Here is a 12,337-nt window from a genome sequence, read left to right as displayed (position 1 = left end):
GAATCAAAGAGAAATTAATGTAAAAAGAACAAATATAATGTCATAATAAGAACAAGTGAAAACTTTAAATAGATATGAAACTAAGAAAGGTGAACAATGTAATAAACCTGGATGAAGGTAGTCTGAGCTTATGAAGCAGAACTGATAAATATATGCAGGAAAGCGATGCTAAAGGTCAGAAAATATGAACTAGTTTGCTATGTGCTCATCTTACTTGCTCTTTGAAATTAGCAATATAGAGTTGGTAACAACTGCAAGTTAAACTCCACTAACTATAATAATGAAAGACTATGGAAAATGTTGGGGGAAACTATCCAAAATACTAAGGAATGCAATCTAGAGCAATCTACATGACAATGCATGGATGAAAACAATATCAAAGTACAAAAATATTTTAGGTCATTTGGAAACCCAAGAATGAATAAGAATGCTACTTGGTGAAGATCTGTCCAACACTCTCTTTCAAATATAGATTTTTATGCATGAATCAAGGAATGCTTATGACAAAGGAATAAAACTGAAAACATATGACAAAGGAAGAACAAAATTTGTATATGACTAAAATTAAAAGAACTGGTAAAGAATACAAAATGAAGGCTTCTGAAAATGTGACAAACACTTTTTTGGCAATGTCAAGAATTTATGCTTGTGGTGGAAAAAAATATTTTCCTTATTATTTCCTTTCTTTCTTTCTTTCTTTCTTTCTTTCTTTCTTTCTTTCTTTCTTTATTTATTTATTTATTTATTTATTTATTTATTTATTTTGCTCACTACTTTTTATTCTTTTTTGCCTTCAATTGTGTCACTCATATCAAGCTGTGGAAAGTACTGAGAAAAATAAGAATCCCAGAATATCTCATTGTCCTAACTCATATTTGTTTTTATTTATTTTATTTATTAAATTTATTTGCTGCCCATCTCATTTTGAAGTGACTCTGATTAAAAGCATTAAAATCATAAAAGATAAATATACAAGTCAAGAAGCCACAGTACACACAGAACATAGTGAAACAGACTGACTCCAGATTGACATAGTAGTACAACAAGACTGCATACTTTCCCACTTCCTTATTCAACCTATATGCAGAAAATACATTAAAGGAAGCTAGGTTGGAAGAGAAGTGTGGTTTTAAAATCTGAGAAAGGAATATCAATCAAAGACACAATTAATGACATTATCCTGATAATCTAAAATGTAAAGGATCTGCAAGCTGTGTTACTAAAATAAAAAACCACAGTGAAAAAATGGAGCTAACAATAAATATAAAAAACAAACTAATCTGTCCCATAAGGGGTAGTTTATGTAAAACCTTGTACATAGAGGTATGATATAATGTTACACTGATGTCTCTCTTTGACATTTAAATTGACAGATTCAAATTATTTAATATGACCCCCTTCTACATCAACAGTATTTTCTCTCCCAATTTAAACTCCATCCTGACAAGAATAGATACCATATAATGCCTTGCAGAAAAAAAAAATGCTCACCAGATATTATATTGGCGCTAGATGTCTTTACACTGTGTTAAGCAGTCTTCCCCAACAAATACACAAATAATTTCTTGCTCATGTGGAGCACAGACATAATTTAGGAAGTGAATATACAACTTTACTACCAATCTGGCCTCTGTAACTATGTTTTAAAAGCAGAAAGAAAAGGATCGCAATGATCAGTAACATTGCATTTACACAACAAACTTTATAGCAGGACTGTTTGCCAATCCATCTTCTGCTGTTTCTTTAATGTCCAAGCTCCATTCCAACCTCCACAATTAAGCTCTAGTTTATTGATTTATTGCATTTCTGTCTGGTATATACACTACATTCTTCTTTCAAGTTTGCCCTCATAAGAACATTTTCTGAGGTAGATTATATTAAAAGCTAATAATTGACTCCCATATGCTCAAATAAACCAAACAGGGTTCTAAAAACTGTTAAAAAGATTTATTCCATGAAAATGATCTTCTAGTTGAGAACAAGTTGTCAATATATCTCAGAGCTTGCTTACCTGTCTTTCTTAATGAGGAACTGCAATAGATCCTGGATTATATTTCCCGATTTTCGCCTAACTTCTAGGTATAGATTAGGTCGGTCAAAACTGGTACAAGTAATGTGAGGAGTTCTTAAATTCAAACAGTCTATTATATCCTGCCTAATTGAAGAGCTTGCTGTTGCAGTCAATGCAATAATAGGAACCTAAAAAGAAAAAAAAAAGAAAACTATGATAGAATAAAAAGCTGAATTTACTAATTATTTTAAATGACAATACAAAATTAAGAAATGGAAAGTTACTGGAAGCCTTTGAATTGAGTACAGTATTTAGTATGCATGCACATATCCTGGAAACCTTGACCAGAAACAACTAAAGCCCCACAAACACATGGAGTATATTCACATAGCAGACTAAGTCTTGCAAATCAAACTGAAGCCAAGCACACAGTGATATTATTTTTAGCCTTAATCACCATGTGTAGCGATGGTCTTTTCCTGGGTTTACAGATTCAATCACAGATTCCCATACAGTTTAAAATAAGACATTCACTGTTATCTAGTGCAGTAGATTGTTTGTTTGCTTGCTTGCTTGTTTATTAGATTTGTGTGCCGCCCATCTCATCTAGAGGTGGCTGTAGGCAGTTTACAAACATTTATAAAAACAATGGCTAGTCAGTATGGAAAGTGATATGTAAGGTATCTGCAGAATATTTAGCCAAGTATTGTAGCTAAGACATCCACAAAACATCTCGCGAAGGCTAATGTAGGATGATGAACTACCCATCCTTTAAACCAGCGGTTCTCAACCTGTAGGTCGCGACCCCATTAAGGGTCGAATGATGATTTGCCAGGGGTCGCCTAAGACCATTGAAAATATGGGAAGTATACTTCCGAGTCAAAGAATCACGCTCCAATGGTTGACTCCACAAGCCAGCTGCAGGCTCTTCAAATCGCTAGCCGAATTCGGCTTCAGGCGCGATGAATGAAAAAAGAGAGAAATCTTTGCTCTGATGTCTCCCTCTCAAGCCAGCCGCAATCACTCCCAATCGCCTGCCTAATCTGGCTTCAGGCGTGATAAACTTAATAGGGGAGGAGTCTCCGCTTTAATGCCTCCGTCCTCAAGGCAATCGCAAGCAGTTCAGATCGCTAGCCAATACACTGTATTGAATACGGCTTCAGGCGCGATAAATTCAAAACAAAAATAATTTTACGGTTGGGGTCGCCACACCATGGGGAATTGTATTAAAGGGGTCGCAGCACTATAAAGGTTGAGAACCACTGCTTTAAACCATATGGGATTAGTTGCTGAAAGTGAAAACCAACAAAGAAATTCCAATGCTCATTGCGCGTGCGCACACACACACACTTAAACATTTAAAGTGCAGAAAAAAATCAATATAAATAAGCTTTTTTACCTTAGGGAGGTTTTTCTTTAACAATCCCAAAGACCTGAAAGAATTTCTGAAGTCATGTCCCCACTCAGAAATACAGTGAGCTTCATCAACCGCTATTAATGTGATACCTAAAGAGAAATAAAAATAGTCCTGTATACCGTATATACTCGAGTATAAGCCGAGTTTTTCAGCACGTTTTTTGTGCTGAAAAACGTCCCCTCGGCTTATACTCGGGTCTATACGGCTTATACTCGAGTTTTTTTTTAAGCCCTCGACTTATACTCGGTATATCGGCTTATACTCGAGTTTGTTTTAAGCCCCTCGGCTTATACTCGAGTATATACGGCTTATACTCGAGTTTGTTTTTTTTTCTTTTTTTCACATTTTACCGGACGGCGCGGGGAAGCCCTGCCGGTGCAGTGAGAGGGCGGGGCGGGGGAGCCGCCAGCCTTCTCAGCTGAGGGAGGGAGGGTTTCCCCAACCGGTAGGTGCCTCATTTCCCACCCTCGGCTTATACTCGAGTCCCCAGTTTACCCCAGTTTTTGGGGTAAAATTGGGGACCTCGGCTTATACTCGGATCGGCTTATATTCGAGTATATACGGTAGTTTGTTTTCATTTTCAGAATTTAGAGCAAAGAGCTGTCTGCAGAACATATAGGAGCTGAAGCGATTTACCTATTTTTCTATACATAGAGCATTATCTCTGGTAAAGAGATAATGATCTCAAAGATCTTAAAGATCTTTGATCACAACTATTTTTTTAAAAGTACACAATGCACAGTTAGTTCTGAATTAGTTCTAAAAGGGAACTTGTGTTGCCAATAATCTGGAAAAACTGAGTAAAGTTTGTGAGAAAGCAGAAATAAGCATTTTATAGTTTTTTAGTTTTATTGTGCTTCTGCCTGAAAATGGTAAAAGAAAATAAAACCCATGCCAGTGGTATTGAGCATCAAAATTCTTCCATGCAATTAGAAGATATTCTGAAGGCAGCATGGTGGCCATGATGGTGGAGTGGTTAGAATGCAATGTTGCAGGCTAACTCTGCTAACTGCCAGCAGTTTGATCCTCACTAGCTCAAGGTTGACTCAGCCTTCCATCTTTCCGAAGTTGGGAAACGAGGACCCAGATTGTTGGGGAAAATCTGTAAACCGCTTAAAAGAGGGCTGTAAAGCCCTATAAAGTGGTATATAAGGCTAAGTGCTATTGCTATTGCTATTTAGGTTTGCCTCTGCAAACATTTTTTGTTTTGTTTTTGTCACATGTAGAAAGCCAATGATTTGTAATGGTGTGCACAGTTAATTAAAACTGAAAATATGCTAGAAATTCCTGTGAAATCTCAGAAGCCACAACCTAAAAAGAAAAAAATTAGGTTAAGAGAAAAGAGAATCAATCCTTCATTTTCCACAAGATTTATAGAATGTGCACATTGAAATAAATTGCGCCAAATTGCATAATTTATACATTCTGCAGAATTCAATGCACTAATGTGCAAAGAATATATAGCATAAGAAGGTTATATAGATATTTTTGCATACCCATAAATTAGTTTACCATTGACTAGCAGAATTGTGCATCCTCGCAAGTCCTTATTGAGGTATAAATATATAAAGACAGAATTTAGACATTCATTAAAAGAAATATATAAACACAAGACACAATTAAATAGGCTTTCAAGTTGTTTAACCTCACAGCAATGCCAAAGATTACAACACTGTCTAAATGTTTTCATGCTATCAAGGTTCTAGGTTAAATCAAAGGAGTGATTTTATTTAAGGTAGTATTGCACCTTAAGAAAGTGATGTGATCTACCTTGACTCCTCCAGTCCCACCAGAGAGATCCATCACTTTGCTTTAACTGAAAATGGTGGCAGAAGGGACTCCAACCACACATTTGAATTTGAGGCAGAATTCCAGTGGCTCTTAAAGAAAACGTTCAAGGTTTTGCACATCAACTATCAGCACTTACCAATTGCTTTGTCAATTTGCTGAAGCCACAAGAGGTTCCCTGAGCAGAATTCTGGAGTTAAATAGACAACTCTATACTGGCCCCTGTGTAAAGCAAAGGAAAACAGAATTAATTTCTGACAAAAGTAAACTAACATTCATATTACATACAGTTGAAGTGTTGGTTAAGATTTGGTTGTGATAGAATTCTCTCCAATAAGTCCCACTGAGTTCAGTATGATTCATTTCAACAACGTAATAATATTTATTAAGAAAAGTGTTTTTTTCACTACTATAAATACAGGGCTGGAATAAAGCTTACGCTTTGATTTCCTCTCTGACATTTTTTGACTGTGCTGATCCAAGCAGGCAAGCTGGAACTCCTGACATTCTGCAGGGGGGAAAAAAATCAAAGTAAAAATTACTTCATGAACCCTGCATCAGTTTTAAGTACAACTTTTCCTAAAAAAAGTAAAAGCTAGATTTAGTATTATATGTAAAGTACAACAATTCTTTCCTTCCTCTGTCCATGTCCAAGATGGCGCCGCCCTGCTGATCGGGGGAGCGGCGGTGGGCCTTTTCGGGCCTTGTCCGGTTCTGGGGGGGCCTTGGTGACATCTTAGGCCCCCGCCCTGATGGAAGAACATCCAGTCACCCGGAGGAGGGGTGACTTGATGCAGGACGACTTCGGGGGGCGTTGGGAGGAGCCCCGGAGCGTCCTTGCTGCAGCGGTGATCCTGGCGGCTTGCCGGGCGGCCGCGGCTTGCCGAGTCGCCGCCGGCCTTTTCGGCGTTCTGGCGGCGGCGGCGGCAGCGACGGCGACAGGGGGTCTCTGATATTCAGGGCGCCCCTTGGACCCCGCCTGTGGGAGGAAGCAGTGGCGGCCCTGGCAGCTTGCCGGGCGGCTTGCTGGGCGGCCTGCAGCTTGCCAAGCTGCCGCCGGCCTTTTTGGCGTTCTGGCGGCGGCGGCGGCGGGGGCCTCTGACACCTTAGGCCCCCTTAGATCCCCGCCCTGATGGACGAGGCTTCAGTCGTTCAGGAAGATGGGTGACGGGCGACTTCGGGGGCGAGGGGAGGAGCCCTGGAGGAGTTGCGCCCAGTGGAGATCTGGAGGGCCTCCCGGGCCCCCGTCGGCCTTGTTGGCTTCCTGGCGGCGGCGGCGGCCTGGCTTTTCTTCGTTTGGCGCTGGCGCCGGTGGAGCCCCGGGATTGCTGGCAGGATTTGGCGACTGGCGTCCCTTCCTAGATGGTGGGGATGTCGGTGGCCTCATGCGGCGGCGATGGGACGCTTTCGGCGGCGATGGCCGGGCGGAGGTGGCCGGCGGCGGCGGCCTGCCTCGGTGTTTCAAGGCGGCGGACGGCCTGTTTAACATCTTTATCATCGGTCCCTCCCCCTCCTTCTTCCTTAGTCCACCCCTGACTATTTATAGGGGGTGGTGAACTGACTGAGTGAGCGGTTTTGTCCTCTACCCCACAAGGATCACTATTGACTGTTTCCCATCAGGACTGACTGACAGACTGGTTGTGGTCACTGTATCATCTGTTATCATCTTGACCGGCCCAGGATGGGCCTCCTGCCGGACTTTCTTTGTGATGCGAACGTTTACTGCGGCTGACCTTCTTGCCCTGCGAGATGCCCCTCTCTCGTGGGTTTGGCCCTCCATACTATCGAGGGCCCACCTTGAGGACGGGCTTTGGAGCCCCGAGAGGTGGCATGCTAAAAATAGGAGGCTTAGGGGCTTTTTAATTAGCTGTTTTAAGAGATTTTTTAAGGTGAGTTTTAATGGGGATTTTAAGGGTTGGGAGGGGGGGAGGGATTCGACGGGTAGAGGAGAGAACCCGTTGGGGAGGGATCCAGCCCCTGTGCTTGTTCGCGATATTATTACATCTGGTCCGAAGGCAGGGGGGGAGGGTTCTGTTCCAGGACTAAAGGGTTGTTCAATCTGTACGGTAAGTGGGAGAGGCAGATATGGCGGAGGGGGGGGCCCGTATCGAGTGTTGGGAGCACGTGCTCGATGTTTGACGGCGATCACGTGCTCCGGCCCCTCAGTCCCTACCCGTTCCTCAGGCCATGATCCTCAGAGCCTGGATCTTCGGCTGATGTTATGTAATGCCCGGTCCGTGGCTAATAAAGCCCCCCTGATTTGTGATCTTATTCAGGGGGAGTCCACGGACCTTATGGGCATTACGGAGACCTGGTTGGGTCCGGAGGGGGGTGTTCCCCTCGTTGAGCTGTGCCCTCCAGGTTTTCGAGCATTTCATCAGCCGAGGGCCCAAGGTAGGGGTGGGGGGGTGGCGGTTGTCATTAAGGAAGATCTAGAGCCGAGGGAGGCCACTGTTCCTCAGATTGCCGGTTGTGAATCCCTCTATGTGAGGTGGGGCTATAGGAATCAGTTGGGCTTGTTGATCGCGTACCTGGCTCCTTGCTGCGTGACCACAGCCCTGCCCGAGCTGTTGGAGGTGCTTGCCTCCGTGGCGGTTGAGACCCCCAGACTTATAGTCATGGGGGATTTCAACTTGCCATCGGCTGGCTTGTTATCGACTGCAGCTCGGGAGTTCCAGGCTTCCATGACGGCCTTGGACCTGATTCGGGTAAATGATGGCCCCACGCACATGGGGGGAGGCATACTGGACCTGATTTATATCTCTGGACAGTGGTTAAATGATTTGGAATTAGATGACTTAGTAACCGAACCGATGTCATGGTCCGATCATTTCCTCCTTCGACTAGACTTCCGAACCGCCATCCACCATCGCAGGGAGACGGAACCTATACGGTGGTTCCGTCCCAGGCGCCTGATGGACCCTGAGAGGTTCCTGACGGAGCTTGGGCCATTCCCTGAGGATCTGGCCCATGGCACGACTGAGGAACTAGTTGCGGCCTGGGAGCGGGCCGCGGCTGGGGCCTTGGACCGTGTCGTGCCTTTGCGACCTCTGACCCGGCGCAGATCTCGTTTGGCCCCTTGGTTCTCCGAGGGGCTGAGGGAGATGAAACGCCGGAGAAGACGCCTAGAGAGCACCTGGAGGTCCAGCCGTTCCGAAGCTGATCGGACACTAGTTAGGTCCTATTCTAGGACCTACCTAGTGGCAATGAGGGAGGCGAGGCGCTCATATACCTCCACCCTCATTGCGTCGGCAGATAACCACCCGGCCGCCCTGTTTCGGGTGACCCGCTCCCTCCTTCATCAGAAGGTGCGGGATGACCCGTTGCAGGGACGTGCCGAGGAGTTTAGTGGTTATCTATACGATAAAATCGCTCAGCTCCGGGATGGTCTGGACCGAAATTGGGATGATCCAGGCGAGGGAGAGGAGACACGTCTTGTTGAGTCCATTTGGGATGAGTTTGACCCTGTGGCTCCCGAGGACGTGGACAGGCTGTTGGGGAGGCTTCACGCCACTACATGTTTACTGGACCCATGTCCTTCCTGGCTGGTACTGGCCACTCAGGAGGTGACACGAGGCTGGCTCCAGGAGATTATCAACGCTTCTTTGTTGGAAGGGGTTTTCCCTGCCGCCTTGAAAGAGGCGGTGGTGAGACCCCTCCTCAAGAAGCCCTCCCTGGACCCAGCTATTTTGGGTAATTATCGTCCAGTCTCCAACCTTTGCTTCGTTGCGAAGGTTGTAGAGAGTGCTGTGGCGCGACAGCTACCCCAATACCTGGATGAAGCTGTCTATCTAGACCCGTTCCAGTCCGGCTTTCGACACGGAGACAGCTTTGGTCGCATTGGTGGATGATCTCTGGCGGGCCAGGGGCAGGGGGTATTCCTCTGCCCTGGTCCTATTAGACCTCTCAGCAGCTTTTGATACCATCGACCATGGTATCTTGCTGCGCCGGTTGGGGGGATTGGGAATGGGAGGCACCGTGCATCGGTGGTTCTCCTCCTATCTCTCCGACCGGTCGCAGACGGTGTTGACAGGGGGGCAGAGGTCGACCGAGGGACCTCACTTGTGGGGTGCCGCAGGGGTCGATTCTCTCGCCCCTTCTGTTCAACATCTATATGAAGCCGTTGGGTGAGATCATCAGTGGCTTTGGGGTGAGATACCAGCTGTACGCTGATGACACCCAGCTGTACTTCTCCACCCCAGGCCACCCCAATGAAGCTGTTGAAGTGCTGTCCCGGTGTGTGGAAGCCGTACGGGTCTGGATGGGGAGAAACAGGCTCAAGCTTAATCCCTCCAAGACGGAGTGGCTGTGGATGCCGGCACCCCGATTCAGTCAGCTGCAGCCGCGGCTGACTGTTGGAGGCGAGTTATTGGCCCCAAAGGATAGGGTGCGCAACTTAGGTGTCCTCCTGGATGAACGGCTGTCGTTTGAAGATCATTTGACGGCCGTCTCCAGGGGGGCCTTCCACCAGGTTCGCCTGGTTCGGCAGTTGCGCCCCTTCCTTGATCGGGATGCCTTGTGCACGGTCACTCATGCGCTCGTTACCTCTCGCCTGGATTATTGTAATGCTCTCTACATGGGGCTCCCCTTGAAGTGCACTCGGAGGCTTCAGTTAGTCCAGAATGCAGCTGCGCGGGTGATAGAGGGAGCTCCGCGTAGCTCCCATATAACACCGCTCCTGCGCAGACTGCACTGGCTGCCTGTGGCCTTTCGAGTGCGCTTTAAGGTGCTGGTTACGACCTTTAAAGCGCTCCATGGCTTAGGGCCTGGGTACTTACGGGACCGCCTGCTGTTACCACATGCCTCCCACCGACCCGTACGCTCTCACAGAGAGGGACTTCTCAGGGTGCCGTCCGCCAAGCAATGTCGGCTGGCGGCCCCCAGGGGAAGGTCCTTCTCTGTGGGGGCTCCCACACTCTGGAACGAACTTCCCCCGGGTTTACGCCAAATACCTGACCTTCGGACATTCCGTCGCGAACTGAAGACACATCTTTTTATTCGCGCGGGGCTGTCTTAAATTGAATTTTATCAAATTTTAAAATTTTTATTAACTAATTTTAAATGGGGTTTTAGCTCACTGTATATTTTAATTTTCAGGCCAATTTTAAAATAAGTTTTTTAATTGTATTTTAAATTATATATTGTACTGTCTGTTTTATTTTGCCTGTACACCGCCCTGAGTCCTTCGGGAGAAGGGCGGTATAGAAATCAAATAAATAAAAATAAATAAAATGCCTTCAAAATCATCTTGCACAGCTCTGGAAATGTTATATATCAGAGTAGAAGAAAAAAAGCTTAAAACTTTCTATGCAACTTTCAAAAATTACACTAGTAAAAGAATTTGGAAGTGGGAAGAGTGACATGCACATCTAAATTACAAAGAATATAACACGTACGTTACACCAGTGGTTGTCAACCTTTATAGTACTGCGACCCCTTTAGTACAATTCCCCATGATGTGGTGACCCCTTTAATACAATTCCCCACGATGTGGCGACCCCCAACCGTAAAATTATTTTCGTTTTGAATTTATCGCACCTGAAGCCATATTGGCTAGCGATCTGAACTGCTTGCGATTGCCTTGAGGACAGAGGCATTAAAGCGGAGACTCCTCCCCTATTAAGTTTATCGCGCCTGAAGCCAGATTAGGCTAGCGATTGGGAGTGATTGCAGCTGGCTTGAGAGGGAGACATCAGAGCAAAGATTTCTCTCTTTTTTAACTGATCATGCCTGAAGCCGAATTCGGCTAGCGATTTGAAGAGCCTGCAGCTGGCTTGTGAAGTCAACCATTGGAGCGCAATTCTTCATACTTCCCATATTTCCGATGGTCTTAGGCGACCCTTGGCAAATCGCCATTCGACCCCCAACGGGGTCCCGACCCACAGGTTGGGAACTGATGTGTTACACAAAAGCTTTTTTATATATAATAAAAGTGTGTTTTTATAAATGAAAGGCTACTTTCTAAATTAAGAAGTGATTTCACCCTTGCTTCAAATCTACCACCAAAATTGCTTTGTGATTTTTTGTTTTCTTTTGGCAACCTAGCCAAAAATTTGAAATTTTTGATTTTCCAGGAAAAAGAAAGGATGTATAACAGAGGAAAACCTATGTGTAGTTTATAATTTACTGTAACCAAATACTATTTCCCACAATATAGTCTTATGTTTTTAAAAAAACCATTATGTACAAAGTACCATGTAAACTAATATATTCCAGTGCATTTTTAATTATTAGAAGAGGCAGAAATATACATGCAATAATACTTTCAAGGTTTCTTTACATTTTTTAGTCAACTCCCAATCCCTTCCTATTTAAGCCAAAATAGCAATCTGAGCATCAAATCTAGTTAGCAAGAAATGATTAAATACTTAAATAATCATTTGGCTCAATACTTTGTCTGAAATATACTCACAGAAAACAAGCTAAGATAAAAACCTTATATGCCTTATACACTGTAAGCCGCCCTGAGTCTTCGGAGAAGGGCGGGGTATAAATGTAAACAAATGTAAACAAAAAAAAACAAAAAACACTTCCTTAGGAATAAGGACTAACATGAAGCAAATTGACCAATTTGGCTTCTGGTATATAGGCTATTATATGAGCACCTAAACAAAATCTCAACATTTCACATTTTGCAATAACGGAGAATGTGTGTGTGTGTGTGTGTGTCAGAGTTAAAATGTTGGGTTCTTCACATTTCCTAACCTTGGCTTTCTTATTGCAGATATTCCATTATCAGTCTAAGTAACATCATGAGAGCTAAGGCATGAAGTGAGTTTAGGGGGCTGTTGATAATACTAAATATATTACCAGCTTCATGTGAGTATTGTTTTGCACCAATTGCTGCTTTAATTGAGTCTATCTAAGGTGGGTTACTAAAGTAACCTGAGACCCTAACAGGCAGGCCTGTGTCTGTAGGCCCTAGAGACATCTTTGGTCAAGCAAATAAAAAGGCTTGTCAGCTGTAACAGAGAAGACGCTTGCGCAATAGACCATATATCCATGTACCACCCAGAAATGTGCTAGGCTCGGATAACCACATCCTGCTGTGTTGCAGAAATTGTACTTTGCAATAATGGTAAACATGTTTATGTGACCCCCTGATATGATATCGGTTCCCC

At 44.4% G+C, this 12,337-nt stretch overlaps 1 protein-coding gene across 8 annotated transcripts in view; it reads right to left on the bottom strand.

The window, feature by feature from the left end:
* The window catches only part of WRN (WRN RecQ like helicase), an 89,806-nt gene that overhangs the window by 32,077 nt on the left and 45,392 nt on the right, over nt 1-12,337 (bottom strand). For all 8 annotated transcript variants that reach the window (XM_058173216.1, XM_058173220.1, XM_058173214.1 and 5 more), the window contains 4 exons: nt 5,656-5,724; nt 5,356-5,438; nt 3,411-3,517; nt 2,012-2,199 (listed from right to left, as the gene is read on the bottom strand). In XM_058173216.1, the coding sequence (XP_058029199.1) occupies nt 2,012-2,199; nt 3,411-3,517; nt 5,356-5,438; nt 5,656-5,724 (447 nt within the window). The remainder of the gene's footprint in view (nt 1-2,011; nt 2,200-3,410; nt 3,518-5,355; nt 5,439-5,655; nt 5,725-12,337) is intronic.

This window comes from Ahaetulla prasina, chromosome 2, assembly GCF_028640845.1.
Source record: "Ahaetulla prasina isolate Xishuangbanna chromosome 2, ASM2864084v1, whole genome shotgun sequence".
Classification (NCBI taxonomy): Eukaryota; Metazoa; Chordata; class Lepidosauria; order Squamata; family Colubridae; genus Ahaetulla; species Ahaetulla prasina.
The sequence above is the reverse complement of the archived record's forward strand: the minus strand, read 5'-3'. Positions and strand labels throughout refer to the sequence as shown.